At 37.2% G+C, this 25344-nt stretch overlaps 1 protein-coding gene across 2 annotated transcripts in view; it reads left to right on the top strand.

Annotated features, from left to right (window-relative positions):
* The first annotated feature begins 3973 nt into the window (after positions 1-3973).
* Positions 3974-25344, top strand: part of NET1 (neuroepithelial cell transforming 1) — a 68870-nt gene continuing 47499 nt past the window's right edge. The window contains exons 1-2 of one of the 2 annotated variants that reach the window (XM_056799035.1): positions 4196-4332; positions 16892-17028. In XM_056799035.1, coding sequence (XP_056655013.1) covers positions 17000-17028 — 29 coding nt within the window. In that variant the 5' untranslated portion in view covers positions 4196-4332; positions 16892-16999. Of the gene's footprint in view, positions 4333-16891; positions 17029-25344 lie in introns of both variants that reach the window. The other variant, XM_001374355.5, reaches the window with a different exon arrangement.

Below are 25344 nucleotides of genomic sequence, written 5' to 3'. Positions count from 1 at the left end.
CAAAAGGCCCAAGCCCTTAGATAGCTGAGGCAAAGAAAAGAGATCAGTCCCTATCACTCACGTGACCAAAATGGAGAAACAGTCTCAGGGGCCTCCACCTCCAGCTTCCTTCAGAGCAAGCTTCTCAGAGCACAACCTCTCCAACCAAAAACTCTCCAACCACCTTAGTCCTCAGACCCCGCTATCTTTAAGGAAACCATCCAAGTTCCCTCCCCTCAGTTCTCACATCTACCAATCACTGTCCATGTCTTCCCTGTGCCAATGGTGGCTCTACCTTAACCCAGGACTGCCCAAAGGTCTGTGGCTTTGCACATGTCTGTTGAAGGTCATATTCTCAAATAATTAAATCTTGATCCTTTGCTGCAGCCCTTCCTAAATCCTGTTACCCTGAATAGGGTGGAGATTGGAATAATTAAATTTTGATCTATGCTGCAGCCCTTCCTAAATCCTGTTACCCTGAGTAGGGTGGAGATTGGAATAATTAAATTTTGATCTATGCTGCAGCCCTTTCCATTATTCAGCAAAAGGTTTCTGTCCTAAAGTAATCTTAAGAAGGGAGGAGGAGGAAACTCCCTTGCCAATGGGGTTCACATTCCAATAGAGTTCCCACCATCAGGAAATTCCCTACAAGCATGAAACCTTCCAATGGTGAAATTTCCAACACTCACAAGTCTAAGAAATTTTAAGGTTTACACAGCAATGTCATCATTATCAGCAACCTCATCAGCAATGTCATCATTATCAACAACATCAGCATCAACAACATCATCAACATTGTTATCATTATCAACATCATTGTCAACAATATCATCAACATCATCTAACAATCCATCTTTTCCTGGCCCAGGAAAGATTTTTGCTGGGTGGCCTAACCTAACAGCATACTATGCAGAGTACTGAATGAGAGCCAAAACACTTAACTCTAGTCTTGAGTGCCACTATGTGTCCTTTGGGGAAAAAAGAAAGCCTTCTTTTTTCTGCACTTAGTTTCCTCTTTTATGTATGAGTGAAGCTTACCTAGATTCTACATTAAGTTAATCAATTAAATAAAGAATAAACCAGGTGTAAACAAGAAAAAAATATTTCTACATGTAAATGAAATAAACATTTAAAAAATAATGCAATTATACATAGTTCTGCCATCTTTGAATATCTTGTTTTGTTTTGTTTTCAAAAACAACTTTAAGATAAATTCACCAACAATGGACATGTTCAGTTAAAAGATATGATTATTTTAATTAAAAAAATAGAGAGGTCAATCAGTGGAGCAGTTTGGGTACACAATATCCAGTTGTGTGTGTGTGTGTTGTGTGTATACACATGTATATATATATATGTGTGTGTGTAAACATTTTTATATATGAGGACAGAAATTTGTTAACTTATCTAAAGATACCAGATATTGGGGAAGAACTCATTATTCACCAAAAATTGCTTGGAAAAACTGACAATCAATCTAGCAGAATTTATGTGGAGACTAGCATCTCATATGTATCAAGACAGGCTTCAAGTGGTTATATTAATTAGATATAAAGATTGGCATTATAAACAACTCAAAGGAGCATGGAAGCAAAAAGGAGCAAAGGAGCATAAACCTTTCAGATTTATGGCTAGGGGAAGAAGAGTTCATGAAAAATAAGGGACAGAAAGAATCAAAGTAGGCAAAATTCACAATTTTGATTACATAAGTTTCTGCACAAATCAATTCTGTTAAAATTAGAAAGGAATCAGATAACTGAGAAAAAAATTCTTTGCAGCAGGTTCCTCTGATTAAGGACTCATTTCTAAGATATGTAGGGAACTGAACCAAATGTATAAGGAAGGGGTCAATCCCCAAAAGTTAAATGTTCAAAGGATATGAATAGGCATAGAGCAAAAACTTCCAAACTATCAAAAACTACAAATGGCTGGAAAAATATTCATTGCTTTTTTTTTTTCAGTTTGAGCCAAGATACTAGAAATGAATGTACTACCTAAATTAATTAATTTATTCATTCAGTGCTGTATCAAACTACCAAAGGAATATTTTATAGGACTAGAAAAATGAAGACAATTATCTGGAGGGTTCAAAGATTAAAAATCTCAAGAATAATAATGAAGAGTTGGAAGAATCAAAAAAAAGTAGTTGGTATAAGATCTCAAATTGTTCTATGATGGAATAATCATTTAAATAATTATTTTGTTGTTCAGTTGTGAATTATTCTTCATAACTCCATCTGGGGTTTTCTGGCAAGGATACTGGAGTAGTTTGCCATTTTCTTTTAAAGTTCATTTTGAAGATGAGGTAAGGCAAACAGGGTTATTATTTGCCCAGGGTCGTTAAATGTCTGAGGTCAAATCTAAACTCAGGTTTTTCTGACTTCAGGCCTAGTACTTTATGCACAGTACCACCTAGTGACCTTTAAAATAATTTAATGCTAATTAAAAAATAAAGATTGATCAGTGGAACAGATTAGATATGTGATATATAGAAACAAACTAACACATTAGCGCCATGTTCCATGAATCCAAAAAACCCAACTGGACATTAGTTTGACAGAGATTAGGCTTGAACCATCAACTCTAAAAATCAAGATAAGTTGAAAATGGATACATAAAATTAGAGGAGCATGGAAGAAATTATCTGTCAGATCTATGGAGAGGGGGGGAATTCATAACCAAACTAGAGGAGGTTCACAGGAGGCAAAATGGATAATAATGATTACATAAAATTAAATGGTTCTTATACATGCAAAACAAATACAGCCAAAATTAGAAATGGGGGGGAGGGGGAAGAAGTTTGGGAAAAAGAAATGGGGGAAATTTTACAACAAACTTTGATAAAAATCTCATTTCTCAAATATATAAGGAACTGAGCCAAATTTATAAAATGGTCAAAAAATATGAACAGGCAATTTTTAGAGGAAGAAATCAAAGCTGTCCATAATCATATAAAATACTCTAAATCACTTATAACTAAAGAAATTCAAATTTAAATAATTCTGAGGTGGGTAACCTCATACCCATAAGATTGTCTAAGGTGAGAGAAAAAGGGAAACCACATATGTTAGAGGGAGTGTAGAGAGATATGAACTTTAATGCACTATTGGTGGAGCTATGAATTAGTTCGATTCTGGAGAACAATTTATAACTATGCCCAAATAGTTATAAAACTGTGCATATCTGTTGACCCAGCAGTACTACAACTAGCTCTGTATCCTAAAGAAATCTTAGAAAAGAAAGAATAGATCTTATGTATAAAAAAATATTTATAGCAACCTTTTTTGTGACGGCAAAGAATTGGAAACTGAGGAGAGGCCCATCATTTGGGGAATGGATAAACAAGTTGTGGTATATGCATGTGAGGAAATACTATTGTGATATGAGAAATTATGAAGGAGATGGTTTCACAAAAACCTGGGAAGACATATGAGCTGATACAGACTGAAGTGAGCAGAATTTACACATTAACTGGGGACTTCTAGATTTCCACGTTGACAACAGCAATATTGTAAAGATAATCAACTGTAAAAACTTAATAATTAATTGATTGTTTAGGTACGGATTGAATTAGATCGTCTCTGAGATATTTCTTCTTTGAAATTCACGCAAGACCTGGTGATACCTGGAGTAAGTTCCATGAGGATGAAAGGAAACTGCCAATCGTTTTCGTTTTTTTATATTAACTAATTTCTCTCCTTTTCTCTTCTCCACCTCTCTCTCCTCTTCTTCTCTTCTCTTCTCTTCTCTTCTCTTCTCTTCTCTTCTCTTCTCTTCTCTTCTCTTCTCTTCTCTTCTCTTCTCTTCTCTTCTCTTCTCTTCTCTTCTCTTCTCTTCTCTTCTCTTCTCTTCTCTCTTCCCGCTCTTGCCTCTCCCCTCCCCCCAACTTTAAAGAGTTCCTAGAGAAACCACAGCCCGACCTCCGGTTATACTCGACTCAATAGGAGGCGGGAACTCCTGCATCTCCTAGCAACGCCATCCAGGGTCTCGCTGATTTGCTGGCCGGTGCCCTGCCGCCATTTTCAAACCCCCTAATATTGACTATGGCGACTACCTCCTGACAGAAACTCTATTCCCTCCTCGGAGGCCTCGGCCGGTCCCGAGTTCCTTTTGCTCTTCTCGGCTCCAAGGAGCTTCACCCCCCCCTACCCCTCTAAGGCTCTCTCCCTTTGCCAGCTCTCCTTCTTCCACAGCCATGGAGGTGGAGCCGGTGGCAGCGACGGAGAGCGCGGCCCAGGAGTCCGAGCAGCCCCCACCTCGGAGGCGCGGCCGCCGGTCTCGGATGTCGGGCGCCGCAGCCGATACGGAGGCCGGGCTGGACGTTCCTGCCTCCGGCCCGGACCATCAGAGGAGGTGGGTGTCTGGAAGAAGTTCTGGGGTGGAGGGTGGCCAAGGCTGGGGGAAGAGTTAAAGGAGGCTTGTTTACTTTTGGGCGGGGATCTCCGCCGGATCCTCCAGTTCGGCACGCCCTCCCTGGCCTCCCTGAGGGCCAGGAGGCGCCCACCCACCCTAAAGAATGGAAGGACCCCATCACTGAAGCTGGGAGGCCTAATGGGTAAGGGAGTGTGCTGGGAGTCGCCCAGATGTGGATTTGGATTCTTGTCTTAGACACTTGTCAACTGTCATTTAACCTCAGCCTCAGTTTCCTCACCTGTAAAATGAAAAAGTTGGACTTGACCTCTAAGGTTCCTTTCAGTTCTCTGATTCTGTAGTCTAAATAGAAGCCTTGAAACAGAATGGAACCTTACATATCTTTTATCTGATCCAGTATTCGTGTTTTTATGCATTTTACTTTAATATTCGTTTAAAAAATATTGCTTCCTTTTCCCTGCTCATTAGAAAAGAAAGCAATGTTTCATTTATACAGTTGAAGTCATGCAAAATATTTCCATATTAACCATGTTCCAAAAAAAAAAGAAAATGTGAAAAGTGGATAGCATTTTTAACCCTGTGTCCTCTTTACTTCCTGTGATTTTCTTAGTTCATAGGTCTGACAGATAACTTTTTCCATGCTCCCCTTTTTCTTCTGATACCACCTTTTATAAGATGTTGTTCTATGCCTAGTTTCTGCCAAGCTGCTTTTCAGTTTTCTCAGCAGTTTTTGTAAGATGAATTTTGTAAGTGAATCCTTGCCTGCAATTGATCTTTGAGTTTATCAAAGACCAATTATTATAGCAGAAGCAGCTAGATGGTTTAGTGGATAGAGCACTGGGCCTGGAGTCAAGAAGACCTGAATTAAAATCTGATTTTAGATAATCACTAGCTATGTGACCCTGGTCAAGTCCCTTAATCTCTCTGCCTTAGTCCATTGGAGAAGGAAATGGCAAACTACTCCAGTATCTTTACCAAGAAACTCCCATACTAGGCTATGAAGAGCTAGGCATGAATGAATAACAAGATTATTATGGTCATGTTATGTACCTAATTCATTTCACTGATCCACCACTCTTTATTTCTTAGCCAGTACCAGGTTTTTCTGATGATTACTACTTTGAATATAGTTTGAAATCCAGTACTGCCAGACTGACTTCCTTAACAATTTTTTCCCACTGATTTCCTTGACTCTCTTGATGTTTTGTTCTTCTAGGTAAATTTTATTATTTTTTTAGCTCTATAAAATAATACTCTGATAGTTTTGTTGGTATGGCACTGAATAAATACATTAATTTAGGTAATATTGATACTCATTTTTATTATATTGACTCTCCTACTCACAAGCAATTAATATTTCCCCAATTGTTTAGATCTTTCTTTACTTGTCTGAAGTTTTTTGTAAGACTTAAAACAAAATTAGATCTTACATGTCTGTTATCAGATCCAAAACCCTTTTTTACACATGAGGAAACTAAGTCTCAGAAGATTCCATCTAAAGAAAAACTCCCATATTAATTTAGGGAGATCCAAAAGTGTGATGAAAAGATAGCTAGATTTGGAATTAGGTGGGACCTGAGTTCCAACTCCTAGTTCCTGTACTGACTCATCTGAGTGACCTTGAATAAATCCTTTCACCTCTCTAATCCTTAGTTTTCTTCATCTATAAAATGATCAAGGTCAATTGCTGGTGGTATATAGATGCTCTTTAGAAGCCTTCAGAGACTGTATGGCCACTTTTCAGGAATGTTTTAGGGCATACTTCCTGTGAAGGTTCTTATGGTTGGATTCATGAATGAATGAATGAAAAGGTATTTAAATATATATAATATGTGCCAGTGACTATGATAAGGGTTGTGATACAGATAGAAAGGTTAAGATAGTTCCTGCTCTCCAGTAGTTCATAGTTAAACAGGAGGAGACAACACATACTGGAGGATAAAGGCCCAGTGGCCCTTAGGGTACAATACCAAGGCTGAAGGTAATGAATCTGACATTTCATTCCCATTAATAAAGCATTACATTTTAGACACAGAAACACATGACTTTGTGGCAAGGATGTTGCTTTTTTTTTTTTTTCATCTTAAATAGCTCTGAATGTAGAGATAAAGTACCTGCAGTGACAGCTGCCTTAAGTTTTTACAGGATGTGTTCCCATGAAAAATGCCTTATTAATAATAGTAAACATTTTTATATCATTTTGAAGTTTCTAGAATGCTTTACACTAATTATCTCATTTGAGCCTTACAACAGCCCTTTTAGGTTAAAGTTCTGATAGTATTATCCCTATTCTATAGATACAAGTCATATTTATAAGAATATGAGTTATTGGAAAAAAAACCAAAGCTATATATAGTCATATAAAAATGCTCAGTCCTTTTTAAAATTTTTTATTTTATTCCATTAATAAATTTACACATGAGTTTTCCAAGATTACATGATAAATGTTGCCTCCCTCCCCTTTTCTTTCCCACCCCCAGGGTTGACAAACTATTCCACTGGCTTGAATGTATTATCTATCACTCAAAACCCATTTTGATAGTACTCATTTTTGCAAGAGAAATCTTATAAAACCAAAACCCAAATCATATACCCAAATAAACAATTGATAAATTATATGTTTTCTTCTGCATTTCTATTCCAACAGTTCTTTATATGTGGATAGCATTCTTTTTCATAAGTCCCTCAGAATTGTCCTGGATCATTGCATTGCTTTTAGGAGTCTATTACATTTGATAGTCCCACAATATTTCAATTACTGTGTTTTCCTTGTTCTGCTTATTTCACTCTTCGTCAGTTCATATAGGTCTTTCCAGTTCTTTCTGAAATCATCTGGTTCATCATCATCTTTTAGCATAATAGTCTAAGTCATTATTGATTGTTGTCAGGTAGTAATGTCTGACTCTTTGTGACTCTATGGGTTTTTTTTTTTGACAAAGATACTGTAGTAGTTTGCCAATTCCTTCTCCCGTGTGTACATTTTACAGATGAGGAACTGAAGCAAATAGAGGTTAAGCAACTTACTCAGGATCACAGTAAAAGTGAGGTTGGATATGAACTCAGATCTTCCTGACCCCAGCCTCAACTGTATCTACTGTACCACCTAGCTGCCCATTATTGATTATAGAAATGCAAATTTAAATAACTGAAGTACTATCTCATGCCTATCAGATTGACTAAAATGATAGAGGGGGGAAACGACACATGCTAGAGTGCAGATGTGGAAAAATTGGGTCTGTAATACATGGTTGTTAGAATTGTGAACTGATCCAACCATTTTGGAGACCAGTTTGAACTTATGTCCAAAGTTATAAAACTATGTATTTCATTTGATCCAGTAAATACTACTGTTAGGTGTGTTCCCAATGGTAATCAGGAAAACTGAAAAGAAAATAATTTAAATATTCAAAAATATTTATAACAGTTCTCTTTGTGGTAGCAAAGAATTGAAAATTAAGGGAATGCCCATCAAATGGGAAATATCTGAATAACTTGTGTGGTATATAATTATGATGGAATACTGCTGTCAATAAGAAATGAAAGGCAGGTTGGTTTTAGAAAAAACATGGAAAGACATGAATTAAATAATGTTGAGTGAAAGGAATAGAATCAAGAGGGTGTTATGTAAAAATAACAATATTGTTCAAAGAGTAACTGAATGACTAAGCTATTCTGAATAATATGATCATTCAAATCAACTGCAAGGGACTTTAAAAAAGTGATATATCTCAGTTGCTGGCATTTGCTAATGCAGGGTTTAGAGAGAGACAACTTGAAACTCAAAATGCAACAAAAAAAAATAAAGAAAAAGTAATAATTCAAATTGTCCTGACTCCAAATCTAGTTCTTTATCCATGAAGGCACCAGAAAAAAGCAAAGGAGGAAAGGAGCAATTCCACTCTATACACTATGATGTTTTCAGTGATGAGACCATTTCCTCAAGTCCATTCTTAATCTCTTTAAAGTATTATCTTCTATTTGTTTTTGACAAGTTACTTCCAAACTATTCTAGAGATTTAAAACCATTTTTTCAACTTATCCTCTTCTTTGTAGAAGCAGGGGACTATAAGTATGGAACATTATATATACTGTCAAATTTAGTTGATGGGTTAGTTAGTTTGGTCCAACTGCTTTTTCTCCTCTTTTATTCTTGGTTGTAAGAGTTGACTCTTTGGATAGGGGAGGGAGGAGGGATAACTTTGGAAATAGAGATAATATAAAAACAAAAAAATAAACAAAAAAGAAATGCATTTCATTTTACTGGGAGGATAAAGGGAAAAGAGAGAGTAAGATTAAAGGAGAGATTAGTCCTAAACAACAACAAAAACACAAGGGAAAACACAACTTTCTGACCATTGAAGATCCACTCTAGATCCTAATGAGAGATATAAGAAATAGAGAAAGGCTAAGAACCTCTGATTAGGTTCTGAGTGAGAGGTAGAAGAGCAGAATCAGATTGTGTCAAACATAAAATACAGGTGCTGAGCATACCTCTCACATTACCCTATTCTTTATAAAATGGAGGTTAGAAACAAAGGGATGGAAAATAATGACAATAGTAGTATGGAAGGAAATTCAGAATTAATGATTGTAACTGTGAATGGGATGAACTCATCTGAAGAATGAAAGGATAGCAGGATAGATTAGAAAGCAAAGGCCAATAGGATGTTGTTTATAGGAAATAATAATGCACTTTTGAAATAATAAAGTAGCTAGCATTTATATAATGCCTACTATGTATCAGGCATTATACTAAATTGTTTACAAATATTATCTCATTTGATCTTCACAAAAATCCTGGGAGGTAGGTGTTATCTATATTTTATAATTGAGAAAACTGAGGCAAGTGGAGATTAAGTGGCATGCCTAAAGTTACACAGCGGTTACAATTTAATTACCAATTCCAGGTTTTTAGTTTCCAGAAAGTTTATTAATAATCACTTGAATAGAGAAAGCAGATAGATAGAGATTAAAGTGTATTTTTTTCATCTAAGTCTGACCATGTCTTGCTTCTTCCACATAGCTCTCAGCAAGTCTTCTACACTTGGTCCAGGGAATAGAGAGAACCCACCCCTTCGCATCCCTTCTTTTATCTACCCACATTAAAAAAAGAGATTAGAGCAAAATCTATTCTGCCTCTACTGAACACAAAGAAGCAGTAAATAATAAACAAAGAGGGAAATTATATTTCCATTTTAAAGTTACCATAGATAGACAATTAATGCCAAACATATCTATCAAATGGCAAGCTCTTAGCACTCTACAGCACTTCCTCCCACCAACTTTGTGACCCTTGGAACAAATTTTTCTTCTCTACCCATTCTACTTGGGGAATTCTTCACATACCTGGGGTAGACACCCCCTAACTAACTATGGATTTATGGCCCATAGGTTACCCTCCACCTAGTTTAACCTATTTGCTGAGATGGTTTACTGGGTATGGATGTTGTACATGCTACATCTTGTAGCCATAGATGAGAATTGAGTGCCAAGAGGATACCAAAGGTGAATGAGCAACTCCAAAAAGAACTCAGAATACTTAGAGCCTGGATAGACATCAAAGATGAAACAGTCATCCACTGCATCCCAGGCTGGTACTTTTGCCTTACTACTAGACTTGGATCCCTCAGAAAAGAGAAGGAGGCTCATGTCTTACTTAAAAGCACAAGTTAAGGCATTGGTCTGTGATATCATTGGTCCTCTGAAAATGAAGATCAAACAACAAACAAATGGCACTGTATCTCAATACTTAAATGAAAAGTTAAATGAAATGTAGGGAGAATGACAGTAAAATTATAATACTAGGGGTTTATACAATCCATTACAAACCAAATAAATGTTACCCAAGAAATTTTTTAAATGAACTGAATAGAACTTCAGAAAAATTTGATTTAATAGATCTCTGCTGATTATTGAATAGAAGAAGGAACATACATGTTTCACAAATGTTTGTGACTCCTTTTAAAAAATTAACCATAGAGTAGAGCATAAAGCTCTACTACAATTACAGAAAAGCAGAAATGTTAAACATTTTATAGTCCTAGTAAAGGGCTGCTGAATTAATGATTAAAAATTAATTGGAGACCAAATAATCTTAAATCATTTCTGTGTTTGGGGGTGTCAAAAAATAAATCATAGAAATAATACAATTTCCTTAAAGATAATGTCACCAGTGAGGCATTATAATTTGAGGAATGTTGCCAAAGCATTTCTTAGGGGGAAATTCACAGCTTTAAACATTTTCATCAACAAAAGGAAAAACATCAATTATTTTGAATGTAGTTAAAAAAATAAAGAAAAAAGTTAGAAAAATAAACCTATTTTTTAAGAAACTCAAATCCCAAAGTATAAAATTTTGTTTAGCTATACAACCAAAGAAGAGATTAACAAAATAGAAAGAATAGAATCCGATTTTTTTTTATAATATATTTTATTTGATCATTTCCAAGCATTATTCGTTAAAGATCATTTTCTTTTCCTCCCCCCCACCCCCCATAGCCGACGCGTAAGTCCACTGGGCATTAGATGTTTTCTTGATTTGAACCCATTGCTTTGTTGATAGTATTTGCACTAGAGTGTTCATTTAGAGTCTGTCCTCTGTCATGTCCCCTCAACCTCTGTATTCAGGCAGTTGCTTTTCCTCGGTGTTTCCACTCCCATAGTTTATCCTTTGCTTATGAATGGTGTTTTTTTCTCCTGGATCCCTGCAAGTTGTTCAGGGACATTACACCGCCACTAATGGAGAAGTCCATTACGTTCGATTATACCACAGTGTATTAGTCTCTGTGTACAATGTTCTCCTGGTTCTGCTCCTCTCGCTCTGCATCACTTCCTGGAGGTTGTTCCAGTCTCCATGGAACTCCTCCACTTTATTATTCCTTTTAGCACAATAGTATTCCATCACCAACATATACCACAGTTTGTTCAGCCATTCCCCAATTGATGGGCATCCCCTCGTTTTCCAGTTTTGGGCCACCACAAAGAGCGCAGCTATGAATATTTTTGTACAAGTCTTTTTGTCCATTATCTCTTTGGGGCACAGACCCAGCAGTGCTATGGCTGGGTCAAAGGGTAGATATTCTTTTGTCGCCCTTTGGGCATAGTTTAGAATCCGATTTTTAAAAGATAAAGGAAAAACAAATTATAGGTATCTAAAGTGAGAAAGGAGAATTCACAACAAATGAAGGACCATTAAAAACTATTTGACCTGACTTAATGCCAATAAAATTGGAATGAGGTGAATAAAAATTCCAAGAGACTGGATTCTGGATAAGAAAAGTCAATTCATTGATTAGGCTAACAGGAATTTAATTCCAAAGAGATTTATTTTACAATTTATTTACAAAATATAGAGAAGAATGAAGAAGGAAATCAGAGAGAGGTTAGAGTAAGATATCTAGCCTAAGCACTAAGTAATTTACTCTTGGCTCCCCTGGGCAGGGAGGGTTAGTTTCATCAGGCCTTGGCAAAGTCAAGGACCCCGGGGCAGTCTCTCAAAAGGATAGGTCTTTCCTGAGGCCAGTCTCTTCAGAAACAAACAAACAAACCAAAAAACAGCAGTTAAGAGTCAGCTTTTCACTCACCATGTGTTAGTTCAGTCAGCAGATTCTTCATCCACTCCCAAGTTGAACTCCCAGTGGAGCTTCCAGTAGAACTCTCTCTCACAGGAGGTTCCACTCCAAGTGAGAGTTCCAAGTCGAACCTCACTCAGGCAGGTGTCACTTCCTTTTAAAGGCACTTTCTTTTGCAGTCACTTCCCCTAATTTTTATGTCTACCAATCACAATTGATGCTTTTGCTTTTAGGACTGCCTAGAGACAGTCAGTTGATTTTGATTCGTCACCCACTATTTCACACATGGGTCACAGACCTCCCACTTAATGTGTGAAATGGGGTGTTTATACCTTTGGTGATTAAATCTAAAAAATGAGCAGATCTCCCCACTACTGGAAGAAGGGTATTTACACTTTTGGTGATTAAATCTAAAAAATAGGCAGGGGTTACAATTTAATCTTCACAATCTGGGGAGAGTTAATTAATTTCATTGTTATAATCAGGGGAGAGTTAAATTTAATCTTCACACAATGCAAAAAAAATATATAAAAAGAGAATTAACAGCTTGACAAAAGAGGCACAAAAATACAGAAGAAAATAGCTTCATAAAAACCACAACTGACCAAATGGAAAAAGAGGTATAAGACCTTACTGAAAAAAATAATTTCTTAAAAATTAATTGATCAAGTTGAAAGTAATGACTCTCTGAGACATCAAGAAACAATAAAATAAAAGAATGAAAAAAGACAAAAACATGAAATATCTTATCAGAATAGCTGACCTAGAAAACACTTCAAGGAGAGATAATTAAGAATTATTGGACAATCTGAAAGCTATGATAAAAATAAGAGCTAAGACATCATGTGTCAAGAGATTATAAAGGAAAACTTCTTGGATATCTTAGAACCAGAGGGCAAATAGAAATCAAAATAATCTACCTATTGCCTTAAAAGAGATACTAAAATTAAAATTTCCAGGGATAGTATTACCAAATTCCAAAGCTCCTGGGCCAGAGAGAAAATAATGCAAATAGCCAGAAAGAATTCAAATACCATAGTACCATAATTGGGATTATACAAAATTTAGTAGCTACTATGATAAAGGAGCAGTGGACCTGGAATATGACATTCTGGTAGGCAAAGGAGCTAGAATTACAACCTAATTTAAATTTAATATAATTCTATGGAGATGGGGGGATGGGGGGAAATGGATATTTAATGAAATAGAGGACTTGCAGGCATTCTGGTGAAAAGAGCTGACTTTCAAATACAAGACTCCCTTCCCCATTTGCTTCACAATCTCTTCCATGGGTCCACGCCCTCCCATTCTTTCAGGTACTAGTCCTCTGAAGAGAAACTGAGGCAGGACAGTGGACTTTTTAAATAACAATCCTTACAAACATCTTCCCCATCTTCACAGAACATCTCTCTTCACACATCATAGCATTTTTTAATGGAACCTCCTTCCACTCCAAAACAAAGTTTCTCTCTTCCCTCCTCATTTTTAGGCCTCCCCCACCTTCGCAACCACTAGTCACCTCTAGGTTCTTCTCGAGAGACTACAGGAATCATTTTCCCCTTTTGATTTGGATAGGTACTATCACATATTACCTTCTGTCATCCTCCTTTCTTCCCACCTTCCATGCACCCTTAAAGTATATTTCAGTCCCACAAAAAAAAAAAAAATATATATATATATATATTTTTTTTTTTATCTATAAGCTAAGTGTTGGAAGATTCTTTTCATAATGCCCCAAGCTGTCCTCTCTGCGAACAACTCCGTCTAACTTCTGTCCTCACAGTGACTCTGTACATTTAGAAACAAGTCTTTCACTACTTTCTGCTGTCATTCTTTTTTTTTTTAATATATTTTATTTGATCATTTCCAAGCATTATTCGTTAAAGACATAGATCATTTTCTTTTCCTCCCCCCACCCCCCATAGCCGATGCGTAAGTCCACTGGGCATTAGATGTTTTCTTGATTTGAACCCATTGCTTTGTTGATAGTATTTGCATTAGAGTGTTCATTTAGAGTCTCTCCTCTGTCATGTCCCCTCAACCTCTGTATTCAGGCAGTTGCTTTTCCTCGGTGTTTCCACTCCCATAGTTTATCCTTTGCTTATGAATGGTGTTTTTTTTTCTCCTGGATCCCTGCAAGTTGTTCAGGGACATTACATCGCCACTAATGGAGAAGTCCATTACGTTCGATTATACCACAGTGTATTAGTCTCTGTGTACAATGTTCTCCTGGTTCTGCTCCTCTCGCTCTGCATGACTTCCTGGAGGTTGTTCCAGTCTCCATGGAACTCCTCCACTTTATTATTCCTTTTACCACAATAGTATTCCATCACCAACATATACCACAGTTTGTTCAGCCATTCCCCAATTGATGGGCATCCCCTCGTTTTCCAGTTTTTGGCCACCACAAAGAGCGCAGCTATGAATATTTTTGTACAAGTCTTTGTGTCCATTATCTCTTTGGGGTACAGACCCAGCAGTGCTATGACTGGGTCAAAGGGTAGGTATTCTTTTGTCGCCCTTTGGGCAGAGTTCCAAATTGCCCTCCAGAATGGTTGGATCAATTCACAACTCCACCAGCTCTGCTGTCATTCTATTGCTATTGCTTTCCTTGCTTGCTACAGACATTTATTCCTCTTGTATTTCTGTTGTCTGGATGTTCAATTTCTTTTGATGTGATTTTCCTTAAAAAATGTTTCAGGGGCAGCTAGGTAGCTCAGTAAATTGAGAGCCAGGCTTAGAGACAGGAGGTCCTAGGTTCAAATTTGACTTCAGATACTTCCCAGCTGTGTGATCCTGGGCAAGTCACTTGACCCCCATTGCCTAGCCCTTACCACTCTTCTGTATTGATTCCAAGATGGAAGGTAAGGGTTTAAAATTTTTTTCTCTAACAAATAAATAAATAAATGTTTAAAATGCTTCTTTATTATTGAATGTCCATTTTGAAAAAAAATTTATCCCTAAGCTCAGATTTGTAGGGTAGGTCATGCTTGGGCTGTATACCAAACACATTCCATTCCCTCCTGCATTTTCTGGTGGGCACAGAATAATTTCTAAGACATCCACAGCCACCTCAACCTTTAATAAGCACCACCCTGATCAATTAGCAACCATCAGCATAGAGGTAAGACCTTCTACCAATAAAAAGATTACAACTCACTGAAGACTCAAATGATGGTTAGCATTTTTTTAAACAATAAAATATTTTTAAATTAGGGTATGTACATTATTTTTTTAGATAGTACTATTCCACACTTAGTAGCCTACACTGTAGTATAAACATAACTTTTATATGCACTGGGAAACAAAAAAAAATTGTGACTTCCTTTATTGTGATTTTTCACTTTATTACAGTGGTCTGGAACTGAACCCACATTATCCCCAAGGGATTCTTGTATTCTTATATCATGATGTTCAGATTTTTTTTATTTGTCATGTATTTCTGGGGAACCTATATAATTCCTAGGCTCTCTGTATGCATCTTGTATTCAAGATTAATGTGTTTTTCTTAAATAGAGAGCAAATTTTCTTTTAAAGTTAATTTTTGGTTTTCTTCCAGATTACCTTACACTTCTATGTATTTGCATTACAAACAATTGTCTTCTCTTTCTTTGGTGAGATTTGCCATTGCACATTCATATTTTTCTATTCTGATAGCTATTTCTTCTGTGAAGGCTATAAATTCTGTTCTCATAATTCTCATTTTAGTCATGTAGAAACTACGTTGTGGTTCCGTGTTCTCAAAATCCACAGGGTCCTCTGTCTTTTTTGTTGAATCATCCTCCATTGTTCTGTGATATTTGTTCTTAATACCTGAATTCATTTACTAGACCTGGAAGACACATTTCTTTCTGCTATCAGTTTTTTATTATTTGTTTTATATTATTTTTTCTTCATGTCTTTAAGTTTTCTTTCTCCTGAAATCCTTGGTAATTTCAGTCTATTTTTCTGTTTTGTTTTTTTTCCCTCCAATGTCCAATTTCCTCCTCTCTTATATTCATGTCCTGGAAGCCTGGATCTCAAAATGTCTTAGCCTCCTCCAACACTAGACAATTCACAGGTTACCAACCTAGGTCTTTGCCCTGAATGACTTTTAGCAGGAATACTAGGTTCTTTCCTTAAGGCTTAGTCTGTTTTTAGTTTGGAATTCTGCAGCTCTGGTTGGAGAAGGGAATGAGAGGGGATGGATTGTGGAGAAGAGATCTATTATTTCAAGCTAAGATACATGTCTTACCTCTTTCTTTTTCTGTGTTCCTCTGCATTACTGCAGAGATCTTTGATAGCATAGAATGGTTCCATGGTACTGCCTAAGGAAACATCAGCCAATTTCTATAATTTGAAGCTTGGATTTTTAAGGCACTGGAAAGAGGCGGAGGAGGGGAAACTGGATGTATGGTTGTTTTTTGTTACAAGCCCATGAGTTGAATTGGCTAGTGCAGCCTTGCACCTTAACTATGGGTTGTATAGTGAGCCTAGGGATGGGGTTCTGAGTGAGTATGAGCTAGACATTAGTTTATGGAGTTATTACATTCTCTGAGGTTCCTGCTAGACTTGTAACTGGTTTTCTTCTATTTTGCAGATTACCCAAATTTTCTTGATTCTACTTCATTAAAATGGACTGTATAATTTTTCAGTTTTATACACAATTTGACTCCCTATTTTGTGCTTAATTATTATTATATTGTTAATGATATACTTTTTAAAAGATTAGCTGTGGGGGGCAGCTGGGTAGCCCAGTGGATTGAGAGCCAGGCCTAGAGACAGGAGGTCCTAGGTTCAAATTTGACTTCAGTTACTTCCCAGCTGTGTGATCCTGGGCAAGTCACTTAACCCTCATAGCCTAGCCCTCACCACTCTTTTGCCTTGGAACCAATACACAGTATTGATTCCAAGACAGAAGATAAGGCCTCTAAATAAATAAATAGAGATTATCTATGCCCATGAATATATTGTATATCTTTATGTTACAGGACACTGAATGAGGGAAGCAGTAGTCTTGGAAAAGTGGATAAAAGCTGTGGAATACAGAATACATCACTGAACAATATTCTCCATTACTAATAGGATAACGTTAACCAATGCCTTCTGCTTTAAGAATGGTTCTTAGGTATGAGAGACCTTGTTTCAGCATGCGAAATTTTGTATAATGTTTCTCTGTAAAATTGTTTAGGGAAAAAAATGGAAAAAGTCAAGAGGAATGGATGTACAGTTTGATATCCATTTTCAAGTTGTAAAAGTTAAAATTTAATCTCAATAAAAATATTATATTTAAGAGATTTATTAATGATCATTAGAAATCAAGGAATAAAGAAGATACAAAATAAAGACCACATGTCAATGGCTGATCAGCGAATTCAAACTTACCATCTTACTACCACCAAGCTTGGAACAGGAAGTAAAGAGGTGGAACCCTTCACATCCTTGCCTAATATCCCCTGTCTACAGGAAGTACATAACGATAGGAAGTCAGTAGGCTCCTGGGAAATGTAGTTAATTTTTTTGGGGTAACAGATTTTCAATTATACAAAGTTCAAGTTTTTCAAGTTTCTGGACAATAGGATAGGAGAGAGGCAGCTGTTATACTGAAGTGAATCCTTCAGGGGTTAGAAAAGGAGGAGATTCAACATTTAACGCTGATATATAAGTAGGATAAAATTTGAGTAGAGAGTATATACTTCCAGCATATTTCTTGACTTTTAATTTTGTGCTAAAATTGGGTTCTGCTGGGGGCAGTAGGAGCAGACACTGTCCCAAGTGTCAGGTTTTTGTGCAGCTGTTTTCAGAGGTAGTTCTAGAGGTCTGTAAGTTTTCAGTTCTTCCAAAGTGATATGATCTTGGGAAAAGCATGTTTTCTATTCTCCTGATCTGTGTTCTTTTCTGTGAACAATCACAAGCAATATTTTCCTCTCCGAAACTATGACCAGGGTCTCCTTTCCTCTATAGCTACAAGCTCTGGAAGTGCAGAACTTGCACTGGGACTGCAACTCAGTTCTTGGACCCAGTTCTATGAATAGGCAATGCAAAAGAGTCTTGCACCCCATGCCAGCAAAGGAACTTATATAGTCACCTTTGATTACTTGCCTTCCTCATTACCATCTGCTGCTGATTCAGTTGTCCCCAAGGCCTGCTGTTGTCTTACCATGATGTAACCTTCTGCTGTTTTGTCAAGAGTATTACTGGCTCTGGACTGTGCTCCAGTTTTACCCCCATGGGACGCGCCTTTCCTGCTAACCTTCTCAATTGTCTTGAGTTGAAAAATTGTATCTTATACAGGCTATTCCCCATTCCTAGGACTTGAGTTCTTTCATGTCCATCTCTTGTGACTCCCCGTAAGGATAAGCTAAAGACCATTTCTTAACAGAGGACTTTATTGTTTCTCCCAAGTTGTTAAAATCCCTCTCCTAGGGGCAACTGGGTGGCTCAGTGGATTGAGAGCCAGGTCTAGAGATGGGAGGTCCTAGGTTCAAATCTGGCTTCAGACACTTCCCAGCTGTGTGGCCCTGGGCAAGTCACTTCACGTTGCCTAGCCCTTACCACTCTTCTGCCTTGGAGCCAATGTATTGGCTCCAAGGCAGAAGGTAAGGGTTTAAAAAAAAAATCCCTCTCCTACTCTTTCCATCTATTTTGTATTTACTCAGCTTTCTGAGCTGAGGGGACCCTAGTTCGTTCGTTTGCTTTTTTACTCTTTCTATACTCTTATACTCTTGGTATACCTAGTAAATGAATATAGAATTGTGTAATTGCTTTGATACATACCCAACTCAGTTCATGTGGAGGATCTATGTGGGAGATGCCAGAGACCTGCATTTGGAATAAGATATACTTTGTTTCCTCATTGCATGAATGGAAAGAGTCTCTTTCCTTTGACTTCCTCCATCATTAGAACAGTCTGCATCTTTCTATTTTATCTTTAAATCTGCACATTTCATGGATGAAGGTCTTTTCCTCCCACAAAATGAACACTGTGTACTAAGCTAAATGGAGGAAAGAACTTCTTTTCCTTTCCTCTTAAGCCCTGTTGCTTCAAAACACTGTTGGGGGGTTTTCATTTTTCTTTTTCAGTTCTAGATGCAGGAGGTAAAGTCCTCAGACCCAGAAGCTTGAACCATGAAAACCCAGGCTTCTAGGTCAGATACTTACTCTATATTATCAAATTATTCTTAGTAGACAAGAATATATATATCATATAAATACTTGCAAGAATATATATGTGTGTGTATATATATATATATGTACGTATATATATATGTAATATAAAAAGAGGTAGAAGGCAATATTTGCCTTTTGGATTATAGTTTGCTATCTTTTGCTATATAGAAACTAAGTTAAACTGTGAACCTAATCTTCCCCAGAAACCAGTGCCCTTACCACCTTTATGCCGTAAAAATTAAATTTAGTCTCTAGTAAAGCATTATATTTAAAAGAGGTTTATTAAAGATTATTAGAAATCAAGGATACAAAATAATAAACCACATGCTTAGGGCTGATTAGCCCATTCACAGCTTACTTACTGCATCTTGCAATGGTTGAGTAGAGGAAGAAAACCTAGTGAGGCAGAGAACTAGCTAATCATTGTGATCTCACCTAGGTGGAGACTCGGGTGAGATTATAGGGAATTCTGGGAAATACCAAGGACTTCTGGGGATTGAAGTCTAGGCTTCAAATCTCCATTTTACAAGGCCAAGTCTTACATTTTACTCTCTTCCTGGTTCTACAGTATCCTTAAGGAGTCTGGGGGGTAGCTTGTCTTTGTCATTGGCTCAAGCCTCCCACTGATCATATTCTTCTCCTTTTAAGAGTCAAATCACTTCATTTCCATTTATCCAAAGGAATATTACTTCAAAGGTATTAAGAATATGCAGATCTTTTTTCCCTCTCCCAACACCCTGAGAGCTTATACTCTTCCTGTTCTTCCTTGGTCTCCAGAGAGGAGAAAAATTTGTTAAGTTTATAGCTTACCTCAATTCCTGTAGATCATTACCCAGTGGGTTTCAAGTCCAAATTCCAACCTCTTGAGATTTGCATACCAGCACCCTGGTTTCTCAGGATTTCTCTGCTGTGCTAGCCTTAACATCTGGCTTAGATCTTGGGCTCTAAGGTTATCATGACTCAAGCTCCCAGAGATCTGCTATCTTCTGTATCAAGAACTGAAGTACCCTTAATACACAAAACCCATTTGGTGTCACAGGGCCTAAGGAGAAAAGGATAGTGGCAATATATAGTGCCCATTTTGTAGATGAATGAGACCTTCATTCCTTGATGCCACCAGAAAGAGCTACTGTGCTTTTGTCAGGTAGATTAAGACAGTTAGATTTAAAATTCTGGCTACATAGTGTAAAAAGGAATCCTTTATTCCCTTTCTTTATTTTGAGTTAACACTTTGGTTAACAATAATTTAAGTACCCCTACTTAGTACCTCACTAGACCAAGACAGGATTAACTCTCCTTTCTGTACTTTTAAATTGATTCAACAAAAGATTGAACACCCTACTTTGTACTAGGTGAAAAGCTAGCTAGGCACTTAGAAAATTCACACCCTTAGCTGTGAATCTTTTTGATGAGATTTAACCTTCAGAAGGTAAGAAGTTGGTCCCACAGGCACTGCCCCCTGGGCAGTGCTAGACAATTTGGAAACTATGATTGGCCCCTGTGAAGAGGGGCAAGGTCAAGAAGTTACAATAATAGGAAGCCTTGAACTCCCTCAGGGCAGATTGTCTTTGAGAAGATAGTCTGAAGAGATTGTCTTCTAGAGATAGTCTTAGAAAGTCTTCAAGGGAGCATGGGTCTTGGAGCTTGGCTTCTACTTGGACTCTGACTCTTGGATTATTTCCTTGGGTGAGTAAAAGGCTGACCCTTAGCTTCTGGAGGAGCCTAGCTTCCATTTTGGAGGAGGCCTCCTGGTTACTCACTACCAGCCTTCCTGATTGAGAGCTAATTAATCTCTGCCTGGATTAAGCAGACCTGGAGCAAAACATTTAGGTTGATAGGATAGATAACTTCTCTATCCCCCTCACATTTCTCTATTGTTTCCTCTTCATTTATAAATACTTGTAAATAAATTTCTGACTTAAGATATAATAAATATTGGTGACCACATTTAACCCTTCCATTTATCAATTCCCTTTTATAATAGCCAATGGAAAGAAGTTGCTCCTACCCACATGTTAGGGGAACTCTGAATATTTTATCTCAGAAACAGGCCCCTTGTGAGTACTATGTAAGAGAAGATTCTCTTACACAGTACCTCTATTTTAGGTTACCTAGGTCTGTTCCAAAGCTTTGTTACACATGCACTTTAACTAGTCTGAAGCTGTTTCTTCATCTATAAAAAGTAATACTTAAATATAATACATATTTTACAAAGTTATTGGGAGAATATTATGTTGCAAATCTTATAACACTATTCAATTATATATGATATACTGAAGTAGGGCACTTCAGAAAGCGAGTCTGGACACCAAGAAGTTCAATTAATGGAACCAATATTTGTTTATTAATCTATTGATTAACAATATGTACCTAACTGGCCAGGGCAGCCTTCCTAGTGAAAGCCACCCTGAGGCAAAGTTACAGACAGTTTTTATAGGTTTCCATAGGTGAGAAAGGTAAAAAGGTAAAATGAACTCATACAAAGCAAATGAAGGATATATGGCTTTAAGTTTTAAAAAAAAGTGAAATGTGGCCTGGGGCAGACTGACCAGGGAAAACAAGTCTTATCGGACACAGGCCAGATGTACCATAAATTGGGAGGATGGACCTTCCTTTGTCCTGTCCCTGAGGGGGGCATCCCCTAGTTCCCCTGACCATCTGTTGTTACAGCCTGGGAAAGTACATTACTTAAGCCTGCTTTCTATAAGGGAAAGTATAATTTATTGATTACTACCGTTACCAATTTATCAGGGACTTTGTTTTAATCTATTTCAATACTACTATATTTTCATGTTTTGCCTTAAAGAAGGACAAGAATTCTGCATTAGCGGAGAGAGTTTCCACAGTAGGAATATCACTGAAGTAACCCACTGAAATTACAACCTCATACCAAAAAAGCCACAAGAGAAATTATTTACTGTACAGTCATAGATATTCAAAGAAATTCCCCTAATTTCTAGCAAATTATAAAAGCTAATTTAAAAAATAGAATATTCCTTCTAAATTTATTTTAAGATTGAGTGGTATTGTTTTTATGACTTCTTCAAGGTGCCCTTCAAGGTATAATAAGCCGTAGTTTGATTCATTTTCCTCTAGGTGGCAATAGAAGTTAATTTTTAGAAACACCTGAGTTTTGTTATTTTTTTTCTTCCATGGTTTGTAAGAAAACAGCTTCCTTCCTCTGACATTTTTTCTTTTTCTTTTTCTTTTTCTTTTTTTTTTGGTTAAGATTAAGGAGTTCATATCTGTTGAATTGTATTATAAGTGGCTAATTTTTCTTTTAATTTTTCAGGGGCCAATCCATAGTCAAACAGACTTTATTTTATTTTATTAAACCCTTACCTTCTATCTTGGAGCCAATACACAGTATTGACTCCAAAGCAGAAGAGTGGTAAGGGCTAGGCAATGGGGGTCAAGTGACTTGCCCAGGGTCACACAGCTAGGAAGTGTCTGAGGTCAGATTTGAACCTAGGACCTCCCATCTCTAGGCCTGCTTCTCAATCCACTGAGCTACCCAGCTGCCCCCTCCAACAGACTTTAAAAAATAAAGATATTCTCTATATTTCTAGGGAAAAATTCAATTTTTATTTAATTCTCAAAGCTCAAATAATAAATAATCTTTTGGAGAAAAATTATTAACAAAGTTTACCATATTTTATTTAACATAATTTTTAGGCACACAATACAAAGCTACATTTTATGTTTTCTTTAATGAAGTGACCACATTTTTCTGATTCATAATCCATACATTCTAGTGAGCTCAGAATCTTATAGCACAAATCTTGGGATGCAGATGACAATTTTGTAATGACTCTTAGGTACTTGAAGTAGGATATTTTTCTTAAAGTTACACATATGACTTTTCATCCTTTACAGCAGCTTTTTGGTGCATGAAGTACATGAAAACTATCTCCAGGTTAATTATGCCTTGCCCATATACTATGAAGTCAACAACACTAATCTGTGATGATGCAGAGCCCTGTCAACTTTCCTCAGACTGGGTTCTCAGGTGCTAATATAGGATGCTTTTTTCTTCAGGCATTTTTAGGTTAATATCCAAATCTTATAACAATATTCAAATTATATTCATAATTGCTTATTATATAAGAGTAATTTAAATTGGACTTGAAAATCCTCAATATTGGGTTGCCACAGGAACTAAGAATTATAATTTTAAAACTCTTAGAATTATAGGTAATTTTAGTATTACAACTTGAAAAGAAGTTTTTAGCATTATGCCAGTTTCAAACAGAAATGAGGAGGGACCCAAAAAGACCTTCAGGCTGCTTAACCATCTTTGTACCTATAATACCTTTGGTTTCACTTCTTCTTTTCATTTAGGGTTAAAAAAATATCCCTCACTATATTGCAGTTCACTTATCCCTGCTTCACTGAATTGTGGTTTTTAAAAACAAATCTATTTCTGTTATCTTGATGTTTTTGCTGGGATTTTGTTTTTTAAGAAACCAACAGTTTATTGAATGAAAAATCCAACAGCAACTTCCCCCCTTCCCACTGCCCAACCAAAAGAGCAGCTGAGCCCAGGCAAGGTGCTTTGGACCACAGGACTGTATGTAACATGCCCCCAAAGCACAGGAGGGCTAAGAAGGGAGAATGCCTTTCTGTCCAAATCTCTGAGATGGGGACGAACTGGAGGCAGGAAGGGGGTCTCAGTGGATAGAACACTGACTGGAGAATTGAGGCTTGTAGCTCTAGCGCCTGGAGTTCAATCTCCCTCCCATCTTTGGGGTGGGAGAGGGGGAGCTAGGGCTCAGAAGTGTTTGCCAGGAGGAGGAGGAGGAGGAAGAGGAATGAGACCTGTGGACACACAGCCAGGCTGCTGGGGTAAGAACAAAGGGTGGAAGGATCTTAGCAGGAGCTCGCCTGATCTAGGAGAGGCAGAAGAAAGGGAAGGAACAGGTGCTGGGGTGGGAGCTTAGGGGAGGCAGGACTAGGTCAGAATGTGGGTGGGCAGGAGTGTTGGTGCACAGGGGAGTCACACCAAACAAAGGAGAAAACAGGCCAGAGCAGGGTGGCAGGAGCAAAAGCCAATGAGTTCTTGAAGACACAAGCACAGTTTGATGGGACACTTCCAAGGACACCTGGGATGCTGGGTAGGGCCCTTAGAAGTGAGGCCCAGGGACCAAGTCCCTATCATGCTCAGCTAGCTAGGGGATTTACTCAGTGCTGGCTCTGTTCCCTTGACCTCAGGTCAAAAAAAAAAAAAAGGTGGCCACCCCTTCTGTCCCCCTCAGGAAAATGGAGCTGATTTGAGACAGAGTTGACATTCCTGGGGTGGGATGGGAAGGGTTGAACTAACTCCTAACAAACAGCCCCTCATCAGCCCTGTGTTCTGTATCCTGGGTGCTGATTGGCTCAGTGACTATTGCATCAGTCTGTTTGTTCTCCTGCTACTTTGGGGATTTTCACCTATCTCTGGGGTGTCTGGAAAGTAGCTCCCACAATAGGTGAGGGATTACTGTAGAGTCAAAAGTAGATATGGTAGAGCAGAAACTTCCACCTGTGCCATCTTTGATGGTCCAGGATATAAGTTCTTTTTCTCTGAGCTCTTTTAAATGTTTATTTGAGATCCTCAATAGGCCTAGTATGAATCTTGAGCTGAAGATGGAAAATAATACCCTAGGTAACATGCTATATTTATCTTTTCCTTTATTTCCCCTTTTAAAAAGCTGAAAAAATTAGTCAGTTTCCTCATCTAAATACAATTAAAAGCTATTGAGTCCTGACTTAGGATATATAAAATGTACCCCCTCTTTTTCATTTATTTATGTTATAAGTAACAAAAGTAGGCATGTGTACTTTTTTCTTTGGATTTCTCCCTATTTTTTATTCTAAACAAATAACTACAGGGAATGGTGACCTTAGGAAGAATGAATTCCATATTCCATTGGTATAGTCTAGGGACTAGGTTTCTTAAAAGAAGTGAATTTAAATTTTGTTTATGAAGTTTTGCTTTTCCTTTCAAACCTAAATTCTTCCTAATTTGCCCAGTCATCTCTTTTTTTTTTTAATTTTTCATTGGAAATAGAAATATGCCTGAATATGATTTTCTACTTTCTATTTAATAAGCTAAATAGTCCTTATTTTTTTTAACCTTTCCTGCTATGATATTTCTCAATCTTACAGCCTCATTTAGCCAATACCATCAAGGGTATAAGGTATTCACATAAATAAATTTTTTAGATAACCAAAATTTTCTTTAATCCATAAAACTTGATTTCTTGTATATGTAAGTTTTTGTGAATATATCCCA

The sequence above is a fragment of the Monodelphis domestica genome, chromosome 5 (genome assembly GCF_027887165.1).
Source record: "Monodelphis domestica isolate mMonDom1 chromosome 5, mMonDom1.pri, whole genome shotgun sequence".
NCBI lineage: Eukaryota > Metazoa > Chordata > Mammalia > Didelphimorphia > Didelphidae > Monodelphis > Monodelphis domestica.
The sequence above is the reverse complement of the archived record's forward strand: the minus strand, read 5'-3'. Positions and strand labels throughout refer to the sequence as shown.